The 24,890-nt window shown below is 42.8% G+C and overlaps 1 protein-coding gene across 1 annotated transcript in view; it reads left to right on the forward strand.

Annotated features, from left to right (window-relative positions):
* Positions 1-24,890, forward strand: part of SNX7 (sorting nexin 7) — a 72,975-nt gene that overhangs the window by 11,292 nt on the left and 36,793 nt on the right. Inside the window, 4 exon segments of the mRNA XM_032218361.1 lie at positions 6,807-6,989; positions 18,638-18,748; positions 19,171-19,335; positions 23,310-23,514. Coding sequence (XP_032074252.1) covers positions 6,807-6,989; positions 18,638-18,748; positions 19,171-19,335; positions 23,310-23,514 — 664 coding nt within the window.

The raw sequence follows: 24,890 nt of genomic DNA on the forward strand, positions 1-24,890 counted from the left end.
ACAATCCACATTCTTTTAGTCTTAATCACTCATCTGCAAGATATGAAAATACAATAACATGCTAAGAATAGCAGTAGCCCTTAGACTTATATACCACTTTACAGTGCTTTATAGCCCTCTCTAAGCGGTTTAGAGAGTTGGAATATTGTCCCTAGTTCCACCACAAAACCGCGAACCCCTAATCCGCGCCGACATAAGTGCGGAGGGCAAATCCGTGCCGTTCGAAGCGCTAAGGAGAAACGCGACCCTACCGCGATGACATAATCGCGGAGGGCAAATCCGCGCCTTCCAAAGCACTCAGCACCCTAAACCTAACCCTAAAGCTAACCCTAACCCTAAACCTAACCCTAACCTAACCCTAAACCTAAACCTAACCCTAAAGCAAACCCCTAAACCTAATCCTAACCCTTACCTTAATTTAAATCAGCTTTCTGCAGCCACGCTGTTTTAAAGCGCCCTTCTGTCGCCGTGCTGTTGTCGCGGCGGTGATGACGCACGGTGATGACGTCGCAGCTTTAGCGACGCGGTTTTATCACCGCTATTTTGATGAGCGCGGTTTTGTTGTGCCACGATTGTCCCCAACAATCTGGGTCCTCATTTTACCAAACTGGGAAGGGTGAAAGGCTGAGTCAAAGTTGAGCCAGTGAGAATCGAACTTCTGGCAGTGCGGTAGAATTTGCCTGCAATATTGCATTTTAACCACTGTGCCCCTATGGCTCATCACTCATGGCTCTGTGAGTGTGGCTTGAGATAAAGTTGTGTAAGTACTAATGATGAAGTGTAAGTAAACAATAGTCAAGTGTGATCTGGACAGATTCAGTGCTATTGGTGTTAAGGAAATAATTACATAAGTCTAATATGGATTCTGAATTAATTTAAGGAATGTCCTGGAAACAATGCTTCTCTAGAAAGTTATGAGGTCCTGACAGACAGTTCAGGATGCTGCTTTCAAGATTTTCAGAGCTGCTAAAAGAAGAACTTACCCCAGTTGTGATTTTAGAATAGCAAAGACCATGATTCCTCATTTCTCCCTCCAGTATTTCCCTCCTCCTGTTTGCCCCAAATAGAGCCTTTTATATATTATCCACAGATGGTGCTGAATACTGAATTTGTAAGCCAAGAGGTCATAGGCACTGACTGCAAAATAACCATTCTGTTCTGAAGCACACCAGAATCGGACAGGGATATCCAGTTAGGAAAAAGGCCCCGGAAATATTAGTAGCGACAGGGAATAAAATTTATATTAAAAACTTCGCAAGGATGACCTTTCCACTCAGTTCGTTCTGTTTGCCTCACTGATTGCTGGATTTTAGTGGAATAGTGATACATGTAGCAAAATGTTATCTGTATAAGCCAGTGGTGGGTTTCAAAAAATTGTTTGAACCTACTCTGTGGGTGTGGCCTCCTTTGTGGGAGTGACCTGCCGGCCATGTGACCTGGTGGGAGTGGCTTGCTGGCCATGTGTTTTTTCTCTCTCTCTCTCTCTCCCTCCCTCCCTCTCTCTCTCTCTCTCTTTCCTTCCTTTTGTCTCTCTGTCCCTTTTTCCTTTTTTTCTTTCATCTCTCACTTTTTCTTTCTTTTTTCTTTTTTCTTTCTTCCTTTCTTTCTCTTTCTCTCTCTGTGTGAGTCTGTCTGTCTGTCTGTCTGTCTCTGTGTGTGTGTGTGTGTGTGTGAGTGAGTGAGTGGTGGGTTTCAAAAAATTTTGGAACCTCTTCTGTAGGTGTGGCCTGCTTTCCGGGTCCACTGGTGGAACCTCTTCTAACCAGTTCGGTAGATTTGACGAACCGGTTCTACCGAACTGATGCGAACTGGTAGGAACCCACCTCTGGTATAAGCTAATGTCAAAACCCTGAGTCATTTCTTCTATTAATCAAACCAGCAAGCAACTTTTTTTCAATTACTTTTCGTCGGAGCTTGTTTTGATAATTATAAAACATTTGGAAAGCTTTCTGGAATTTCTTTTGTTTTGCCCACAAAGGGAGTGGGGGGAGTATTAACCCAATCCAATCATTGCCCCACCATCACTCCAACTCTTTTATTTTGTCGTGTCTCCTTTTCCTTAACATTGGCCATGTCTTTGGTCGCCTATTTTTTTCAGGTATGACCATCTGACCTAGCAATACTTTTGACCCTTTCGGTCTCCCCCTCTTTTTATCTCCATGGGGTATCTGAAGTCACTCAGAAGAAATGCAGAAGGGACAGCCAGCTCTGAAGTTTCCTTTCTTTTGCCAGCTTTCGGTTGATCTCAGAGAGAAACATGTGTGTGTCATCTGAATCCAACCCAGTGGTGGGATTCAAATAATTTAACAACCAGTTCTCTGCCCTAATGACCATCTGGGTAGGTGAGGCTCGGTGGTCATTTGACTGGGTGGGCGTGGCCAGCTCAAGGTCACTCAGGTCGATGGACGCTTCGCCTTTGCTGTTACAATGTAGTAAGGGTTAACCGGAGAGGCAGTTTCTGTAAGCAGGTCAATAAAGATGAGGCTAGAAACAACACCAGAATGTTTCCTTCCTGCCTTCCTTACAGGATTATCCCTGTAAAGTGGAAAAAAACAAAAGGAGATTTCTTCCAACAATCGGTTCTCCGAACTGCTTAGAAAGTTACCAACCGGTTCTCCCGAATAGGTGCAAACCGGCTGAATCCCACCACTGATGACTTCAAGATGACTTGAACTTGCCAGTATCCTCCGCAAACAAGGATGATCCACTGAGTTGGATTTGCAATGCTGCTCTCAGAGGATTGCTCGATTTTACAGGAATTTTTCCTTCCTAGACACTGGAAACCTGGTTTTCCTGGATGTTTGATGGAAATCTACTGACCTGGATTTTCCTAAGTCAGACAGCTTGAGCCAGAATCCAGACTCAGAGAATTAGTTTAATACTTTGCAGTCTTTAAACTAGTCTTGATCCCCAACCAGAGGTTGTATTCTGCCAGTTCAGACCGGTTCGCCCGAACCGGTAGTCGAAATTGCGGGTGGCCCAGGGTCTATGGCATCCCATTTAGGCCCCTTTTTAGCCAAAAGCACATGCGGGGAAGACTGAGCACATATGCGGAAGTGGCGCATGCGCTCACATTTGCAAACTAAGTGAATACCACCCCTGTCTGCAACTCTTAAGAGATCTGGTGTTTCAGGAGCCAAGGAGCACCCTGCCTTTTAAACCCAATTAAACAGCATTGACAAAACAGTTATTAACAAGGAGTGCCTACTTTTCTTTCCATACCAACTATTTGATGATCCATATAATCCTGATCTGCAATGAACTCCGTGCACAAGTTGCAAATAAATTCTTTTCTCGGGGCGTTCTCTTTTCAATGCAAATATGTGCTATTTTTAGCCCCAAGTGAATTGATATCTGTGCAAAAGGTGACCTTTGACGGCCATTGAATGTGTTACATGTGTAATATGACATACTGTGTAACACATTTCCTGCCCTCTTTCCAGTGGCAAACAGCCTCCAAAATGATGGCTTTCTTTGTGGTGAAAAGAGTCTCTCTGATTCCCTTTGTGTCTCTCCTATAGCTAAACACTGTGTAGAACAATTTACTTCAGGTAAACGTGCCCTATACCCCCTGCTCAGAGGTGGGTTCCTACCAGTTCGCACCTATTCGGTAGAACCGGTTCATCAAATCTACCGAACCGGTTAGAAGAGGTTCCACCAGTGGACCCGGAAAGCAGGCCACACCTACAGAAGAGGTTCCAAAACTTTTTGAAACCCACCACTGGTCCTTGGATATGATTATTCTACACTATCATGCTCATATTTATAAAACTCAGTGCCTCTGTGAAAGGTAAGGATGACTACTGCGTTTGTGGTGCCATCAGAACATTGCGTGTGTTGAAGTTGTTTTAACGCAAACCAAAGATGCCTTTCAAAAAAGAAATTGACATCATATTCTTATGCATGCCAGTGCTGTGTGTGAGGTAATTTAAGGTGGTTCTGACAAGTGTCGTCGGCATCTTCATATCCAGTCACATGGGCGGCAAGCCACTCCCATCCGGTCACATGGACAGCAAGCCACTCCCACAAAGGAGGCCACACCCACAGAGTAGGTTCGAACAATTTTTGAAACCCACCACTGCCCCCTGCTGGTCTTTGGGTTCCTTGCGTTTCTCTCAGTGAATTGCATAACATACTAAATATACTGCACAGCTACTACTTATTTGAATACTTTGAATGTTAGCTTTAAATATCCTTTAGTATCCTTTATCCTTTAGGTAGTAACCTTTCCCATAAATTTTCAACTACTCATTATCTGTTGCCTTTAAAGCAAAGTCTCAAAAAATAGTTAATAGGTTTTATTGATTAGTTATTCATTACAGTTTTGTTTTTAGTTCTGGAACAGCATATTTTAAATAACATTTTCACCAGTATTGAGCTACCAAAATATAAGGTTCCATAGACAGATGCTGATTGGACCCCATTCAGTTACACTCTGCATCAAATATTCTTTGAAAGCCAATTCCCCCTGGGATGAGGAAAGTTAATCTATAATATTGTACATATTTTAGAATGGGATATTGAGGTCGAACAAGCAGCATTTTAATAAGAAAATGGTGCAAGAGGAATGAGCTAAAGCATCACACTTCAAGATCAAAAAGCCTGCAGCTATGATTTTTGAAAATTGGGTAGGATAATACCAAGTACTTCTTTAAATATTACATGCTTAAGGTCACCTCTGGGTTAAGCTTTATTATTATTATAGTGCAAGGATCATGAAAAATGGTGGCTTGGTTAAAATTAGTTAAGATGATTGACTATGTTCATAATAAAAACTGAGAAAAATATTCATGCTTGTTATGATAGTGTGGTTAAAGAGCTGATCTAGGAATCAAGAAGCTATGAGTTTTAGTCCTGCCGTAGGCATAAAAACCAACTGGATCACTTGGAGCCAGTCATTCTTTCTCAGCCCAACCCTCACAGGGTTGTTGTGGGGAAAACAGGAAGAAGAAGGAGTATTGGATATGTTTGCTGTCTTAAGTTGCTTATAAAAAATAATAAAGTGTTCTGACCCCCACCTCCGTCCAGTAACGAATGCCGAGACAAGCTTAACTGGAATGTACTTTAATTAGCAAAACACCAAAACCTCGGTGGCTGAAAGCCAAGCATAACAAAAAGATAAGGACCTTGGCAGCAACTCAGACAAACTCAGGCAGCAATAAACACAGATAAGGCTTGGCAGCAATCCAGCCTGCCAAGCTCACAGAACTGTCCTCCGACATTCAATCCTGCGTTGACTTCTACAAAGAGGGCTGTGTGCACAAGTAGCTTTTATAGTCTGGAGAGGAGCCTAATGACCACCAGCTGAGTACAATCACCTCCTGTAATTGCATAATTGTTCCTGATGCCGAGTAGTTCTTCGATGGCGTGCATCCAGGAACAACTCACTGCTGGCTTCTGGATCACTCTCCCTTGTCTCCTTCCCACTGGTCCAAGGCTCAGGCGCCACCTGGTGGCCAACCAGTCTCTCTGCGCCCTGCTCGGAGTCAGAACCATGTCCAGGGTCCTCCACATCCTCCAGAGCCAACTCATAGGGCCCCTCGCTGTCGGAGTCTGGTGGCAGCTCCAACGGCTCCTGCTGAGCCACAACAATAAAGGCAGGACAAAAATCAAATAAATAAATGTGTCTTTGATAGCACCAAATTGGAAACCGTGTTCCTGTGTTATATACTTATGTTCTGCAAGACTGAGTATATATGAGGGTTTCTGTAGCAATTTGGTGATTTCCAGAAGCACCATTATTGTTTTTTGAGTTGTTTTAACAATTTGTAGAGCCAAGGTGGCGCAGTGGTTAGAGTGCAGTACTGCAGGCTACTTCAACTGATTGTTAGCTGCAATTCGGCAGTTAAAATCCCACCAGGCTCAAGGTTGACACAGCCTTCCATCCTTCTGAGGTGGTTAAAATGAGGACCCAGATTGTTGGGGGCAAAATGCTGACTCTGTAAACCGCTTAGAGAGGGCTGTAAAAGCACTATGAAGCAGTATATAAGTCTAAGTGCTATTGCTATTGCATTATAATCTCCAAGGAAAAGATACATGCAGCATTACCATTGTATTAAAAAAAAATGTGATCTGCAGGGCTAAATTCAGTGTCATGTTACAATGGAACTCTTGCTGCAAAGAAGAAGAAAACCAGTGAACTTTGGAGATCAAGGAAAGTTTTAGACCCCAATTCCAAGTGTATTTTCAAGACAAAAAGGCTATTGTAGTTGATTGATAGATTGATTGCTATATCTTCCCACCTCTCTCTGGCTGATTTTTGAGAAGCGAGCAGCCTGTTTTCTAGGCCAGAAAAGAACAGAACAGCTGGCTGTGATCTTTTTGCCAACAAAGTGAAATGTTACAGAACCGCCTTTAAAAACTCTGGAAGAATTGTTACAGAGAGAAGTGGTTAAAAAAAAAAATGCTGGTCTAGAGCGGTAATGCTTAATATAATTACTTCTCTAAGAGACATAATTGTCAGTATGTACACATAGCCCTATTGATACTGTTCTTTCTCACCAAATAAGGAGCTGTATAAAGTAAATCTATTATTTAAGCTGAAATTTCACAACTCTCTCAATATATATCATTTTTTCCTTCAAACTCCTGGACAGAGCAGCATGACATTCATTAATGGCAACTAGTCTGTGACTCATTTAAAAAAAAACAACAAGCTGAGCATGAAATACAAGTCTTGTGTATTTTGCCTTGCAAACTGTGATTCATCAATTGTATATTATAGCAGCCATCCCACGTTGCTTTTATGGCATTATCTTTTGGTAACCCTGATGACTTCTTTCCAATTGCCTTGTTTATTTTCACAGGATGCGTCACTCATGGAGGCAAACTCGTTCAGTCCTTTAATGCCAACATCTCCATCTTCGATGATAAATCAGTACAAATTTGAGGATGAACCAGAAGGAAAGGATCTTTTCATAACGGTTGACGAGCCGGAAAGCTATATTACTGCCATTGAGACATTCATCACTTACAGAATTGTCACCAAGGTTTGTTCCTTCTTATAGCAAAGTACCACTTTAAAATATATATATAAGGCCTTATGGATCTTGTTAGAGCAAACCATAATATAATTATTAATTGACCAATTGGTAAATGCATAAATTGCCCCAATTGCTATGGCAACATTGGGCAACTTATAATGCAGTTTTAGACAAAAAAAAAATGAAGAAAAATCAGCCATAACAATATCAATTTTTAGCTGCTTGTTTTGGAGGACCCACAAATATAAAATAGTAATGTAGACTGGCAACTACCCGGAGGAGAGCCTTCTCAGTGGCTGCTCCGACCCTCTGGAACGAACTCCCCATGGAGATCTGGATCCTCACCACCCTCCAGACCTTCTGCGCCGCACTTAAAATCTGGCTATCCCGGCTGGCCTGGGGTTAAAGACTCTAACCCCTACTCGAATTGTATGACTGTTGAGTTCTTAAATGATGTAGTGCTTTTATGTTGTAAATTGTTTGTCCTTCCCCCCCCCTTTTTGAACTGTGAGCCGCCCTGAGTCCCCCCAGGGAAAAGGGCGGCATACAAATAAAGTGAAACTAAACTAAACTAAACTAAACTAACTAAAAAAAAAACACCTGGGTGACATATCATCCGGTTCCATGGCCTACTAGAAGAGCCTGGATTTCATTTACATTGGTGCTCATGGCAAGTTGTCAGGGTAAAGTGTTCAGAAGAAGACAGTAAGTTTTAAAAAGTAAGTAAAGAGCAGTTGTGACATTTGCATTAGTTCCAGAAAGTGATAAAAGTGCAAGCTTTTCAAACCAGGTCTTTTCCAGATTGCAGCTGTCCAAATTATAATTGCAACCGATTTCCAAAGAGATTCTGTTTGGACTTCCCTGACAGTGGTAGCAAACTGTTTTTTGAAACTGCATGAAATTTCAAATGGGACTATTTGTTTACTTACTTATTTAAGCTTTGTCTAACCTGCCTTCATTAAACTTATTCCTGATTGCAGATGAGACGGCAGATGTAATGCTTTTCAAGGGGGAAAAAACGATGCAGCCAATAGGTGCTCTTATTAGTTCTCAAGAAAATACAATGACTCTGTTTATAATTATACAGAGGAAGTTCCTTTATTTATTTTTTCAAGTTTCCAGGTCAGTCAGTTACAACTCCTCTGGGTAGCTTAACAGCCAATTCTGTCTTCTCCCCATGTTGATGGAAACAAATGATTGACTTCCCCAAACATCCTATCTAAGGATTGCATAAGAGCCACATTTTAATGCTATTCTAAAGGCCAGTAATGGGGGGAAGGGGGGGACGCTGCAGATGCCTAGAAGATTGCTGTTTAGAGAGTGGGTGCTATGGCAGACCGTGGCACGACAAAACTGCGCTCGACTAAAGCGCGCCCGATTAAACCGCATCGCTGACGTCATCAACAGGGCGACAACAGCGAACGTGGAGAAAGAAGGGCGCTTTAAATAGCGCTTTGAAAGCAAAGCGCTATTCAAGTTAAGGTAAGGGTTAGGTTTAGGGTTAGGTTTAGGGTTAGGTTAAGGGTTAGGTTTAGGGTTAGGTTTAGGGTTAGGTTAAGGGTTAGGGTTAGGTTTAGGGTTAGGTTAAGGGTTAGGGTTAGGTTTAGGGTTAGGTTAGGGTTAGGATTAGGTTTAGTGTTAGGTTAAGGGTTAGGTTTAGTGGGGTTAGGTTTAGGTTTAGGGGTTAATTTTAGGTTTAGCGTTTACAGCGTGCTTTTTTCTCCGCGCTGTTGTCGCGCTGTGATGACGTCAGCTACGCGGTTTCGTCGAGCGCCCTTTAGTCGAACGCGGTTTTGTGGTGGAACCATGGCAGACAAGGCCCATTTCCTGGGGTTTGCTAGATGATATGACGAGGGAGGATTGCATATGTTCATCCAAACTCCTATTTTGGTACTTGAAAATTGGATCGTCAAACATACATGATGACAATATTCGGAGGCAAATCTCTTTGCTTTTCATGGATTTTTTTTTTATTACAAATGTAAGAAAAATGCTTTGGTGGGACATTAATTTTTCAGAAGCTAGGATGTGGCTACTTAAGCCATATCCCTGTGCAATGCTAAGTTTAAATGTCCATCTTTTTAGCTATGCCTGCTGGCCCTTATTTTAATCTCCTGTGCAAGATGTCAGCCATGACCAGTGACATCATTGTTCAAGACAATTGATGAGACTCTTGGGAATAAACCATCCAAACTGAGTGCTCTGGCAAGGAAAATGTGATAAGCACAGGCAGTCCAAAGAAAACATCCCAGATATTATGTAATCACAATTTGTGAACAAGAGTAGAGGTGGAATGCAAAGAGATACACCCATAGAAAGAATTTCTAAAACCTAGGACTGAAGAAAAGCTGAATTTTCTTTCCGAGGTGGCGCAGTGGGTAGAGTGCAGTACTGCAGGCTACTTCAGCTGACTGTTATCTGCAGTTCGGCGGTTCAAATCTCACCAGGCTCAAGGTTGACTCAGCCTTCCATCCTTCCGAGGTGGGTCAAATGAGCACCCAGAGTGTTGGGGGTGATATGCTGACTCTGTAAACCGCTTAGAGAGGGCTGAAAGCCCTATGAAGTGGTATATAAGTCTAACTGCTATTGCTATTGCTAAATATTCCAAAAAAAAAATAACCCTGGTTTATATTGGTGATAAGGTAACTTGATGAGTCTTGGCTTTGTAACAGTTGTAAAAAGATCAGAGGGAAGCAAGCAACTGAATAGCAAGTACAACTCATTTGCTTTGCATTGAATGTATTTATCATTTTCCCCAACTGTGTTTGTTTATCTGCAGCCTTTATGAATTACTTATGTTACTTATAGGATTTGTAAGATCTGTCAGGGAATACAAGCCCAGAACAGAATCTCTTGGGAGGTACACTGGAATTACAGTCCTAAGATCGTCTCTGATGAAGAATTGAAACCCTATTAGAAGACAGGGATCTCACTGAGGAGAATTCTACATATTCTGTTACTAATATCAGCCAACGCTTCTTATTGATGACTATCATGTTCATTAAATTATTTGGATTCCCCTGTGCATATTTGGCACAAGATTGAAATGTGTTTACTGAGGAGAATCCTGTGCATTATCAACATGACACAAAACTCTTTTTTTAATTGAAAGAAAAGTTTCCTCATGTGTTAACTTTCTATCAAAATTCACCTGAGCCAGATTTTTCATCTAAAAGGATTATCTTAACTAGGATTTTAGGCCAAAATTCCTCATTCAGGCTGCTACAGAGGAACTTCCTAATACTATCCAAAGGAGAGCATTTGGAATAGAGAGAGGGATTCTGAGTATAATTATAATAAATGTTGACTGAAAAGATTCAAAAAGCTATATAAGTCAGAGTACAAAACAACAAAAAACTTTGCATTGTGTAGATTGATTGCAACAAGAATCTAAATATTTGCATTGTAGCTAGGTAATATAATAATGCACATACTGTGGCTTCACACATTTTCTACGTTCAGGAAATACTCGAAAAGTGTATATAAATGTGAAAGCATTTATGAAAAAATAGCTGAAAGAGTATCTAAATTTGAAGGTAATTTATGGACATACTTGAACATCTTAATCTGCTCAATTTGGAAAACATTTATTTCCTATTTATAATCTTTAAGAATTTTCTTAGAGAAAAGGAGCACCCACATTTTGAAGCCATTAAATCCCAATTCTTTGTTCTTGGATTAAGATCAAATCTGTGTGGCATATTGGCAAAAATGTGCCGAAACTAACAAGCATTACTCCTAATAATGAACAAGATATGCTAAGTATGCGGGGGGCATGATTACGACTAGCAACATAGCCTACACTTTATCTTATTAAAATGTGTTACATAAAAATGTGATGATTCTACCTACATCTATAACATCCTTATGGAAGACAGTGAGGTGGAATGCAAAAAGAGTTAATGATAAACAGCATGAATTAATAAGTGAAAGTAAAGAAAGAAAGTTTGTGTCTCTGAATTTCAGGGAACGGGAAAGGAGTTAATACATCTGAATGAAGGTGATTGCATCTCGTAGAACGGAGTTAATGAGTATGTGCACAGTGTCTTTGGAATCCAAAGATATATGTTTAATTTAATAGGTTTAATTGAGTGAATGGTTAATTAAATGAATGGCCTTAATTGTATGTCAAAAAGTAGGAAGTTGTGCCATCTAGGTTGTTATGTGTATGAATGAAAGCAAGAATCCCATACATTGGCAGTGCTGCCTATTGTGCTACAGTGAATGCTGATAATTGAAGAATTAAAAATATGATTTGGGAAAGGTTATGCAACATTCAGAATTAATGGCAGTCTAATATGCTGTTAACTGATGTGAATGGATGAATAGCAACATGCTGAGAAAATGCGGAAAAATGTGATTAGGCCATTGAGAAACCTTGCTTAGAAAAAGATCTTCTGTTAATTTCAAATACCTATTTTAATCATAAGCACATCCATTTATACACCTGAAAAGGCATGGAAGAAAAAAAAAGTGACTGATCTTATTGTTTGTGATGAAAACTTGTGAGCATTAGTGAAGGATACAAGAGTAATGAGAGATTTTGAATATGGAGCAAATCACTACTTGGCACTACCAAGAGATAATCTTGGGAAATAGGGAAAGAAAATATAGACATTTGAGAATATGAAAATAGAATGACTGCAGGGAGTCCTATATGAAAAAGCATTAGGAAATAGCTTAATTTAAAGCTGGCTTTAAAAACTTGATTCTTTTCTCAGGCATTGGGCCCATGATAAGATGGCTTGGCTGTTATCTCTCTGTTATTTTGCCTCTTTGGCCATCTTTTCCTTTGTATGGTTTTGATTAATTTACTGATCTGTTATGTTTTTAGTTTGTACACTACCGTGAGATGTGCTGAGTGGGTGATCTACTAGATAGATAGATAGATAGATAGATAGATAGATAGATAGATAGATAGATAGATAGATAGATAGATAGATAGATATGATAGATATGATAGACAGACAGACAGACAGACGATAGATAGATATGATAGATAGATAGATAGATAGATAGATAGATATGATAGACAGACAGACAGACAATGATAGATAGATAGATATGATGATAGATAGATAGATGATAGACAGATAGATAGATAGATAGATAGATGATAGATAGATAGATAGATAGATAGATAGATAGATAGATAGATAGATAGATGATAGATAGATAGATAGATAGATCTTTGGTGGTGCAGTGGTTTGAATGCGGTATTGCAGGCTAACTCTGCTCACACTGCCAAGAGTTTCGATTCCTTCTTTCCTGACTGGCTCAAGGTTGACTCAGCCTTCCATCCTTCCGAGGTCGTTAAAATGGGGACCCAGATTGTTGGGGGGCAATAAGCTGACTCTGTAAGCACTGTGAGCCAGTATATAAATTCTTAAGTGCTATTGCTATAAAAATATAAATGGAATTTTATTAAATGACTGAACATTGAGCAGGGAGAAAGGTACTGTAGGATTTCTCCTTGGTTATTAAATGTATTTATGGTTAAATATATAAGGAATTGTAGAAGTTGGATCTTAGGGATATATTACTTGGGGATGTGAATATGCCTGTCCTTCTGTATACAGCAGATGTCATGTTGTCGATTGAGATAAATTATATGATGCCATGCAAAATATGGTTCCGAAAATTAATGCATCAAAGTCCAAAGTAGTTGTGTTTGATGGGGAATATTGAGAGAATGATATCAAGTTATGCATATGTTTTAAAAAAAAACAAAGCAACTAGATGAATTTGTGTATTTTGGTCAAATATTTACAAAAATGGGGAATTGGGCCAAAAAGTTTTGAAATATGTACAGTAAATGACGATAGAAAAGTAGTGGGTGGTATGTAGCCTGCTCTAGAGTAGGAGAATTTATAGAACAAGATGGCTGTAAATCTGTTTCGGTACAATTTGTTACAGGAAGTAAGAGTTTGGTATTGTTCTGACCCCCCTCGTCCCACACCAACACACACTCCGAGCCAAAGATAAGTTACAACATTTAATTAACAGACAGACAGGTCCTTGGCAGCAAACCGGCACAGATAAGACTTGGCAGCAATCCAACACAGATAAACCGTGGCAGCAATTCAGCCTGCCAAGCTCATCATAATGTTCTCCAACATTAGTTCCTGCGTTGACTTCTGCAAGAGGGGCGTGTGCACAAGCAGTCTTTTTATAGTCTGGAGAGGAGCCTAATGACCACCAGCTGAGTGCAATTACCTCTTGTACTTACGCAACTGTTCCTGACGCCTATTAGCTCTTCGTTGCCAGGCATCCAGGAACAACTCACTACTGGCGTCCGGATCACTCTCCCTTGTCTCCTCCCCTCTGGTCCAAGGCTCAAGCGCCTCCTGGTGGCCAACCAGCCTCTCTGCGCCCTGCTCGGAGTCGGAATCCTGTCCAGGGTCCTCCACATCCTCCAGAGCCGACTCATAGGGCCCCTCGCTGTCGGAGTCTGGTGGCAGCTCCAACAGCTCCTCCTGGGCCACAACAAGTATATTAGGAAAAACAGTAAAGTAAGCGGCATGTAGTAGGAACATTGTGTACCCAAGAAGTATTCATGGTCAAACAAGAAAGAAAAGTCCAAGACTCTATGCTCAGTTCATGAATGAATGTGGATTTGATGCAAAAGTAAATGACCCATACCCCAGAATATACTTTAATCATATAGAGCAAATGAAAGAGGATTGAATTGCAGGACAAGTATACAACAGGAGAGCGAGTGGAGTAGAACGAAAGAAGACCTGGGAAGTTTTATGGTTCAGTGGATTTGATATGGTATTGGAAAAAAGGAGTGGTGAGATCAAAAGTCAGTGCTGAAAGATTCGGTATATAAACGTAGTGATTATAATGGCATTTTGCAGGGATAGAAAGATAGGGAGATGTATTGTGAATGATATTAATGTAAACTAGATTTAACTTTTTCTTTTCTTTTTTTTCTTCATGCCTACATTTCTTTGATTTTTTTTTTTTTGTTTCTTATTCCTTCTTGGCACTTTGCGTGTGATTGCTTATCCCAGAAGGGAATAGTGCAATTGGAATTCAGGTAGGCACTTATGAATCAATTTAAATTTATACTGCAATAGGAAATCTTGGTTTATACTGGACTGAAGAGAAGCTTCAATATGTTTCCACATTGTATACATATTCTATATCAGTGATGGCAAACCTTTTGGGCACCAAGTGCCCAAACCAGAATGTGTGTGCATGCATGTAGCACCAGAAACCTGAAGAACAGCACATGCCTGTTTTTGTGGCTGTTTTCAAGCTGTTTTTCAGTCCGTTTTTGGCCCAGAAAACGTCCCAGAAACGGCCTGTTTTGGGGGCATTTTTCGGGCCATTTTCCAATGCCTGTGAAGATCAGCTGGCCAGTGCACATGTGTGTACTAGAAACCAGAAGAGCAGCTGGCAACAGTGCGTGTGCCCACAGCAGGGGTGGGTTCCTGCCAGTTCTAACCTCTTGTATAGAAGAGGTTCCACAAATCTACAGTGCCGTTTAGAACCGGTTCCAGCTCCCTCCCCCCCGCCCATCTGCACATCATCAAAATGAAGAGCGAGAGGAGGATTCTGGGAGTTGAAGTCCACAAGTCTTAAAGCTGTCACATTTGAACACCCTTGGGATTTTTTCTAAAGGGTTGGGGTCCAAAGGTGTTGTAAATTGTCAGCTTTAAGACTTGCACACTTCCATGCCAGAGTTCCTGAGCCAACATGACTGGAGGAGGAATTCTGGGAGTTGAAGTCCACAAGTCTTAAAGCTGTCAAGTTTGAACACCCCTGGGGCTTTTTTCCTAAAGGGTTAGGGGTGCAAGGGTCTTGTAACTTGACAACTTTAAGACTTGCATGCTTCAAATGCCAGAGTTTCTGAGACAACATTTTGGTTGCTAAGCAAGAGCGTTGTTAAGTGAGTTTCACCACATTTTACAAGTTGGCCACGCCCAGCCAGTCACATGACTGCCAAGCCACTCCCACCAGGCCACATGGTCGACAAGCCACTCCCACAAAGCAGGCCACACCTACAGAAGAAGTTCTAAAAAATTTTGAAACCCACCCCTGGCCCACAGAGAGGACTCTGCATGCCACCTCTGGCACCCGTGCCACAGGTTGGCCATCACGGTTCTAGATTGTTCCTGTACATACAGTCTTTTCATTTCAACTCTATATTTATCCGCAATTTGTGCTTAAGTATTTTGGAGCTACATTTTGGCAACCATATTTTCTTTCCCATGTTCCTGCTGTAGCACAGCCAATTCATGCATGATTTCTCTTTGGAAGTGAGCCTTACTATATCTTCTAGGGCTCAAGTTTTGTGTTCATTTCAAGATCTCTGGCATTTCTTCTAAAGTTGTTGGAAAGCTTAGTTTGGAACAGCCTTCTTCAAGTGGTGCCCTGCAGATGTAGAGTGCAAAGATTTTTATGCTAGAATATTATGTAAAATTTTAGAACATGCATAGTTAGAGGGCCTGCTTCAGGGGTGGGTTCCTACCGGTTCGCACCGGTTCTTGCGATCCGGTTCGTCAGTGAACCCGGAAGTAATTAACTTCCGGGTTCCTAGCTCCTAGCCCCTGTCGCTGGGTGCCTGCAGGGTTTTTCTTTTTAAAAAACGCCTCTCCGGAGAGGAAGCCCTGTCAAAGCGCACCTTTCCCGCCTCGGCGGCTGCAGGGACCACCCCACCGCTTTACCTTCCTCCTCCTCCTCCTCCCCTTCCGCCCGCAGCAGCAGCAATGGCAGCCGAGCCGGGAAAGGAGCGCTTTGGCAGGGCTGTCAAAGCGCACCTTTCCCGCGTCGGCGGCTGCAGGGACCATCCCGCCGCTTTATTTTCTTCCTCCTCCTCCTCTCCTTCCGCCCGCAGCAGCAGCAGTGGCAGCCGAGCCGGGAAAGGAGCGCTTTGGCAGGGCTGTCAAAGCGCACCTTTCCCGCGTCGGCGGCTGCAGGGACCATCCCGCCGCTTTATTTTCTTCCTCCTCTCCTTCCGCCCGCAGCAGCAGCAATGGCAGCCGAGCCGGGAAAGGAGCGCTTTGGCAGGGCTGTCAAAGCGCACCTTTCCCGCGTCGGTGGCTGCAGGGACCATCCTGCCGCTTTATTTTCTTCCTCCTCCTCCTCTCCTTCCGCCCGCAGCAGCAGCAGTGGCAGCCGAGCCGGGAAAGGAGCGCTTTGGCAGGGCTGTCAAAGCGCACCTTTCCCGCGTCGGCGGCTGCAGGGACCATCCCGCTGCTTTATTTTCTTCCTCCTCCTCCTCTCCTTCCGCCCGCAGCAGCAGCAATGGCAGCCGAGCCGGGAAAGGAGCGCTTTGGCAGGGCTGTCAAAGCGCACCTTTCCCGCATCGGCGGCTGCAGGGACCATCCCGCCGCTTTATTTTCTTCCTCCTCCTCCTCTCCTTCCGCCCGCAGCAGCAGCAGTGGCAGCCGAGCCGGGAAAGGAGCGCTTTGGCAGGGCTGTCAAAGCGCACCTTTCCCGCGTCGGCGGCTGCAGGGACCATCCCGCCGCTTTATTTTCTTCCTCCTCCTCCTCTCCTTCCGCCCGCAGCAGCAGCAATGGCAGCCGAGCCGGGAAAGGAGCACTTTTGCAGGGCTTCCGCCGCGCCCCCAAGGACCGCTGACCTCGCGCTGCCGTTTCTTCTTCTTCCCCGGCCTTCCCAGTTAGCTTGCTTGAAGCTCCGAGGAGGCAGGAGGAGGGTCGCAGGAGTGGAAGTGGGGGGAGGTCTTCCCGGCCGGGAAGAGCTGAGAGGGCTGCCGGCCCCTTTCGCAGGAAAGTTAACTTTTCTTGGCGAAATCCTGCCCCCCCCCCCGCGTGGGTGAGCTGTCCTCTTCCCGTAAGCCGCCCGGAGTTACCTGTGTGTGAGGTGGGCTGCCCTATGCATTTGCCTGTATGCGCTGGAAAGAGAGTGAAAAAGAGAGGGAGAAATAATTATATTAATTAGATAGATCAGTCTTTCTCCACCTTGGAGACTTGAAAGTGTGTGGACTTCAACTCCCAGAAAGGGAGTTGGGAGAAAGGGAGAAAGGAGGAGAGAATGAAAGGAAGATGGGGGAAAGAAGAAAGAGGTAAGGAGAGGAGGATGGAAAGGAGAGAAAGAGGGGGAGAGAGGGTAGAAAGGGGAAGAGGAAGAGCAGGAGTAGGAGAAAGGTAAGGGAAGAAGGAAGGGGAAGGAGAGGAAGAAGGAGGAAAGTAGAGAAGGGAGGGAGAAAAGAAAGGGAAAATAAGGTGGTGTTATAACAGGAGGAAGGGATGGTAAACAAAGCAACCCAAACTGTATATTATAACCTATTAAATGAAATAATAAATGTATAAGAATGATAAATGTTAAAACACTTGTAACCAAACGACATGCTATATGTGATGATGGGTTTTTTTCTTTTTGTTTTGTTTTGTTTTTATTGTTGTGGGCATGTGTCGTCTGTAACAAAAAAAATTAAAAAAAAATATTTTTATAAAAAGGTGGAGAAACACTGAGATAGATGATAATGAGGGAGGGAGAGGGAGAGAGAGAGAGAGACCATAACTAGATAGACAGATAGGCAGGCAGATAGACGGATGGATAGAGAGAAAGAGAGAGAGATAGGTAGGCAAGCAGATAGATGGATGGAGAAAGAGAGGGGGAAAGAGGGAGAGGGATACCATAACTAGATAGGCAGGCAGTTAGACAGATGGATGGATGGATAGAGAGAGAGAGAGAGGATGTATATAATTAAGGTGACCAGACGTCCCTAGCGAGGTCGCGGGCTGGCAGTAACTGCCGCGGCCTAGCTCCCCCCCCCTCCGGTCAATGGTGTCCCTCTTTATCAATCTGAAAATCTGGTCACCTTACTTGTTTAGGTAATTCTGAGGTGGTTGATGGTTCTGTGAGTGCCTGTCCTTTATAATTTTCCACATTGCCTTGATGGTTTTTATTCCAGTGACTTTGTCTTTCCTGTTCTTAGGCTTAGGAAAAAAAAAAAACTGGTTTCATTGGCAGTCTTTTTTTTGGGGGGGGGGGAATTTTTATTTTTTTGGTGTTTTCCTAGCACTGTCATAGTTTGTGGGTGTGGGTGGGTGTGTAATGTCCCACAGTTATCTATGCATTAATAATGATCTAGTAATATTAATAATATCTAGTAATTAGTAATATCTAGTAATAACATCGTCTTGGACACTCCCATCCGGTCACATGGGCGGCAAGCCACTCCCATCCGGTCACATGGGCGGCAAGCCACTCCCATCCGGTCACATGGGCGGCAAGCCACTCCCATCCGGTCACATGGGCGGCAAGCCACTCCCATCCGGTCACATGGGCGGCAAGCCACTCCCACAAAGGAGGCCACGCCCACAGAGGTGGTTCGAACAATTTTTGAAACCCACCCCTGGCCTGCTTGATACCCAGAGTTGTATAGTACCTGAGTTATTGCTTGGAAGAATCAGCTTAAAGTAGTGAGAAAGTTATATGGGCAGTTTTTAGATCACAAATATTCAGTGAAAGGAATGAAAGAAAGCATCCGGTCTTAGTGGGTTTGACCTGGACTACAAACAAGACCTGAATGATGAATCCTATATGTTGTGAATTCTCAGTATTATATATGATTTCATTTGATTCCTTCCCTAGTCATCTATTATTATTGCGACCATATATGTAACATAAGTTTCTCATTTTGTTTTGTTTTTTCACTTTATGTTTTTCTTTTCAGACAACTCGTGGTGAATTTGACTCCAGTGAGTATGACGTTAGAAGACGCTATCAGGACTTTCTTTGGTTGAAAGGAAGACTTGAAGAAGCGCATCCAACACTTATTATTCCTGTAAGACTTTTTATTGGCTTCCATAGAAAACTGGGTTCCAGAGATAGAGCACTAAAATTGGCAACGTCCAATTTTACCAGAGAATAGAGTTTTGGGACTGTTTCCATATTGGGTTAGTTATAATGAGACAACAGTGTTTTTTGTAAAGTGAATGATGGCATCATGCCATTTTATTCCAATCATGTTTTGAATCTTGCCCCCAAAACAGACAAAGTTGCTAAAGTGAAAATGTGGATATGTTAACAAAGATTTCTCTCTACCCACCTTCTCTGTTACTTTTTGTGCCGATACAGAAAGAGCCGTGAGTCATTCCATTTTAAGGCGTAGTATGCATAGAAATTGTATTTTTAGCGTTGCGGTTTAGGTATCTATGCATGAATGCACCTTAATTAGTTTCCTTCTTCACTTCTTTCTTTCTTTAGCCGTTGCCTGAAAAATTCATAATGAAAGGAGTTGTGGAACGATTTAATGAAGAATTCATTGAAACAAGAAGGAAAGCTTTGCATAAGTTTTTAAACCGGATTGCTGATCATCCTACTTTAACTTTTAATGAGGACTTCAAAATTTTTCTTACTGCACAAACAGAGGTAATGAAACCTTCCGATATTCAGATAGCTAATGGGGAAGCCAGATTCATTTAACAACCAGGTTTGCTAACTTAACAACTGCAAGGATTCACTTAACAACTGTAACATGAAAGGTCATAAAATGGGGAAAACCTCTCAGCAACATAAATTTTGGGCTCAGGGCCACCTGCATACCTCCAGCGGGTGAACCTACCGATATTGCTTCCTCCTCCTATTTTCCCCACAACAACAATTGGAACAGCTTGCCTCCAGGAGTTGTGAATGCCCCAACATTGGAAGTCTTTAAGAAGATGTTGGATAGCCATTTGTCTGAAACGGTATAGGGTTTCCTGCCTAGGCAGGGGGTTGGACTAGAAGATTAAGATTTAAGATTAAGATTTAGTTTATTTGTATGCCGCCCTTCTCCAGGAGGGACTCAGGGTAGCGAACAACTCAAAAGGGGAAAAGGGAACATAAAACACAATACACATGATTAAAATAAACAAGAATCATACAACCATACAAGTCGAGAGGGGAGGGGAACTCATCAACCCCAGGCCTGCCGGCACAGCCAGGTTTTGACGGCTTTCCGGAAGGCCTGGAGAGAGGTGAGGGTCCGGATCTCCGCGGGGAGTTCGTTCCAAAGGGCCGGAGCTGCCACAGAGAAGGCCCTCCCCCGGGTAGTAGCCAGGTGGCATTGGCTGGTGGACGGAACCCGGAGGAGGCCGACCCTGTGTGATCTAACGGGTCTTTGGGAGGTAATTGGCAGCAGGCGGTCTCTCAAGTACCCAGGTCCAATACCATGAAGGGCTTTATAAGTTACGACTAGCACTTTGAAGCGTATCCGGAGACCGATCGGTAGCCAGTGCAGCTCACGGAGGATCGGTGTAACGTGGGTGTACCGAGGTGCACCCACAATCGCTCGTGCGGCTGCATTCTGGACGAGTTGGAATTTCCGAATACTCTTCAAGGGCTGCCCCATGTAGAGAAGACCTCCAAGGTCCCTTCCAACTCTGCTATTGTATTGTATTGTATTGTAATTATGGGATATTAGTCAGGTTGACTGACCCAAAGTTACCCAACTGGCCTTCATGGCTGAAGGGAAACTGGAACTCACCATTTTCTGGTTCCTATGGGACAGGACATTCACCACTACATCAAATTGACTCTCTTTCCTCCCTTATTGCTACTTTCCCCTCCTGGCCTTACAGAGAGATTCTCGCAGGCGCCTGGCCAGAAGCTTAATACAGTCAAAATGGAAAACACTGGTTGTGGTTGCATGTAACACAAAGACAGGTTATGACGAGCTGCAAATGATGAGCTGCATTTATGCATTCACCTTTCAGTGTAGTTTCAAGTTTTGCTATAGATAGATGTTTAGATGTTTGGGGAGAAAATGGATTGCATGGATATTGTGATGTAATTGTGATTTTTATGCTTTTAATTGCTGTACACTTAATCTAAAATAAAACCACGATGTCAGCCTCTGTTTTGCTGCTTGCTTTTCAGCTGCCATTGAAATGGGGAGGGGGGGGGCATAGTATTTGGGTGTGGGAAATATTCTGTACAGGAGTGACTGTAAGAAAGGAGTTGTTCTCACCATCTACTGCGCATGTGGCAGGGAGGGAGTTTCCCGCCAAGGCCAACTGTCCAGCATACCAACCTGATGATGATTTTTGAACCTGGGTACTTGAGAGACCGCCTGCTGCCAATTACCTCCCAAAGACCCATTAGATCACACAGATTAGGCCTCCTCCGGGTTCCATCTACTAACCAATGTCATCTGGCTACTACCCGGGGGAGGGCCTTCTCTGTGGCGGCTCCGGCCCTTTGGAACGAGCTCCCCGCAGAGATTCGGACCCTTACCTCTCTCCAGGCCTTCCGAAAAGCCGTTAAAACCTGGCTGTGTCGGCAGGCCTGGGGTCGATGAGTTCCCTTCCGCTCTCGAATCGTGTGGCTGTTGGTTGCTTTAAATTCCCTTGTACTTTTTTGTTGTAGTTCTTTGTGCTTCCCTTCCCCTCCCTTGGGTTTGTGCGCCGCCCTGAGTCCCGCCGGGAATAGGGCGGCATATAAATAAAATGAACCTTGAACCTTGAAGATGTTTCCGACATGACACCTGTGGAGTAATTGGATTGGACTATGGGCTGGGGTTACCAAGGGGAGGGGAATGGGTCACATATTGATATCTATGATTGCGCGCACTTTTGTCTCAGATCCTGCTTTGCTTAGTTACTATTAGAACCACTAAAAGTACTCTTAATTCTGCAAAATGGAGTTGAGTGGTTTCTTTCTTGGTTACTGAGTGAAGCAGCCCTGACACATAATTTTACTTTTACGATCATTGATTAAATGGTGACATTCAAAGAAATCGTCAGAGGGAGTTAGGTGACAGCTGTTCTTAGTGACTCTGTGTGATTTGCTTTTCTCGCCGTGTGCATTTAAACATCCGAACGAGACTGTGCTGTTTCTGTGTGTCGTATACTACATGTGGATATATGCATGTTTTTTTGTTTGTTTATATTTTTGTCATATTTATTTTTTTTAATTGAGAATTTTGGAAAAAAAAAACTTTTACAAATATTTACTTCCTTCCCCCCCCAACCCCCCCAACCTTCCACCTCTCCCCCCCCCCCACTTCCCAGAACCAATGCAGGATATAAATCTTTAACAAAAACATTCTAAAATAAACTTTAAAAAAAAGTTAATATCATCCTTCATTTGAGCTTTAACTCCTCTTTGCTAGGCCAGCTCTAAACAAATTATATCATTCCTTGTTTCTTTAGTCATAAGCTATCTGGAATTTCTTAGTCCCATATTTATTTTGAGTATAGTCAATCCATCTTCTCCACTCCAGTTTATATCTCTCGTTTGAATGGTCCTTGAGATATGCTGATATTTTGGCCATCTCTGCTAGGTTTGTTACTTTCAATGTCCATTCTTGAATAGTAGGCAAATCTTCCTTCTTCCAGTATTACGCCACCAGCAGTCTTGCTGCGGTTATTAAATGCAAAATCAGGTTAATCTCTACAACTGTACAATCAGTAATTATACCTAACAAAAGTAACTGAGGGGTAAACTTTATCCTTTTTTAAAGAACATTTTGCATAATCCACCATATTTTTATCCAAAATGCTTTAACCTTTTTACAAGTACACCATATATGATAGTATGTAGCATCAGCACAATCACATCTCCAGCATTTAGGTTGTAAATTTGGATACATAGAGGCCAGTTTTTTAGGATCTAAATGCCTCCTCTATAAAAACATCTTATAAAAGTTTTCTCTCAAATGTTGGGCTTGTGTAAACTTTACATTTCTTACCCAGATCTTTTCCCATGTATCCAACATTATTGGTTCTTCAAAATTTTGGATATTTTTGTCATATTTATGAAGTGTAAATTGGAGGTGTTGACCCTTTGAGAGCTCTATGCAACAAAATTTCATTTTAACATACGTTGATTAGTGTACATTTAAAGCAGGGGTGAAATGCTACCAGTTCAGACTGTTTCGCCCGAACCGGTAGCAAAAAAAAATGCTACTGGTTCAGGCGAACTGGTTTTTCCAACGATCAGCTGTGCAACACGATTTATATTAGCTAGAAAGCAGGATTTCCTGCTTTCTAGCTAATCTAATCACGCAGCACAGCAGATTCCTCCCCTCACTGTTCGCTTACCTCACTGTTCACTTACTCGCTTGCCAGGCACGCTCAGTAGCAGGCTCCGCCCGGACGCCATTTTGATGCTCTGCACATGCTCACATTGCTACTGAACCAGTAGCAAAGATAAGTGGCTTTCACCCCTGATTTAAAGTAACAATAAAGTTATTTTAAGTCTAAGTTTGTGAATCACATAGGCCTGCTATGTGTGACCTCAATATTGTTTTGAGATTGTGCTCGGGGTTCTGCTGTGGATGTGGGCTTTCGTTACATTAAATTGATTCTACAAGAAGAGCCATTTATCCATCCTGAAATTGGATTTCCTCTTTTAATTTTTAGGAACTTTCATCTCACCGGAAGCAGGGCCCCGGCTTACTTAGCAGAATGGGTCAAACAGTCAAGGCGGTGGCTTCATCAATGCGAGGCTGTGCTGTGAAAAACCGCCCGGAAATATTTACAGAAATGAGTGACTATGTGGATGTGTTTAACCAGAAAATCAATCTATTGAACAAAATCTCCCAACGAGTTTACAAAGAAAAAAAAGGTTGGTGGACCGGGGGGCGGGGAGTGGGGGGGAAGGTGAAACTAATCTTGGGGTATATAGATTGACCATGTTTCCCCCTGCCAAATTGTAAAACTTCATAGCAAGACAAGTTATAGACCTATAGACCTGTTCTGTGCACCTGACAAATGGAAAATCACAGGGAATACTTTTTTTCTCTGAAATAATTCCAGCAGAACTATTGGTTTTAACAGCTTTGACACTGACATGGAGTAAAAAATGGAAGAAGTTAACAGCTGTTCCTGTAAGTCAGTGGTGGGTTTCAAAAATTGTTTGAACCTACTCTGTGGGTGTGGTCTCCTTTGTGGGAGTGGCTTGCCACCCATGTGACCGGATGGGAGTGGCTTGCCGCCCATGTGACCGGATATGAAGATGCCGACGACACTTGTCAGAACCACCTTAAATTACCTCACACACAGCACTGGCATGCATAAGAATATGATGTAAACTTGTTTTTTAAAAGGCATCTTTGGTTTGTGTTAAAACAACTTCAACACACGCAATGTTCTGATTGCACCACAAACGCAGTAGTCATCCTTACCTTTCACAGAGGCACTGAGTTTTATAAATATGAGCATGATAGTGTAGAATAATCATATCCAAGGACCAGTGGTGGGTTTCAAAGAATTTTGGAACCTCTTCTGTAGCTGTGGCCTGCTTTCCGGGTCCACTGGTGGAAGCTCTTCTAACCGGTTCGGTAGATTTGACGAACCGGTTCTACTGAATAGGTGCGAACTGGTAGGAACCCACCTCTGCTGTAAGTCCTGACTTCTGTGTAAGAATGGGGGTTAGTCCACATTTTTTAATTGAATTATAAAGTACCGTGTTTCCCTGAAAATAAGACAGGGTCTTCTTTTCTTTTGATGCCCAAAATAAATGCTTGGTCTTATTTTGTGGGAGGTCTTATTATTTTTGAGGTGCAGGAGGCTCCTTAACCACGCAGCCCGTGGATCAGCTGGTCCAGAGAGGGCAGGACGTTCTGTCTCTGTTTCTGGCACATTCTTGCCGGCCCTAGTGTCGCTGGTCCTGTCACTCTTTTTGTGGCCACCACTAGGAGAAGGGGCGCACTAGGTAGGGTTGCAGGAGCAGCCCCTGCGAGGCTGTTCCACGTGGATGGCAGATTCATGTGGGGCATGTTCCCCGCTTCCCACCCATGCATTTAAATATTTTAGGGGAAGCCTTATTTTAGCGCATGCTTTCAAAAGCCTGATAGGGCTTATTATCCGGGGAGGTCTTATTTTTGGGGAAACAGGATATTATAAAATACAAAATACAAAGTAAATAGGAAAGCAGTAGATGGGGTAGGAGAGGAGAAGTGAGGAAAGATAAGAAAAAGAAAGAAAAAGAACCACTGACTT

This window comes from Thamnophis elegans, chromosome 5 (genome assembly GCF_009769535.1).
Source record: "Thamnophis elegans isolate rThaEle1 chromosome 5, rThaEle1.pri, whole genome shotgun sequence".
Lineage (NCBI taxonomy): Eukaryota > Metazoa > Chordata > Lepidosauria > Squamata > Colubridae > Thamnophis > Thamnophis elegans.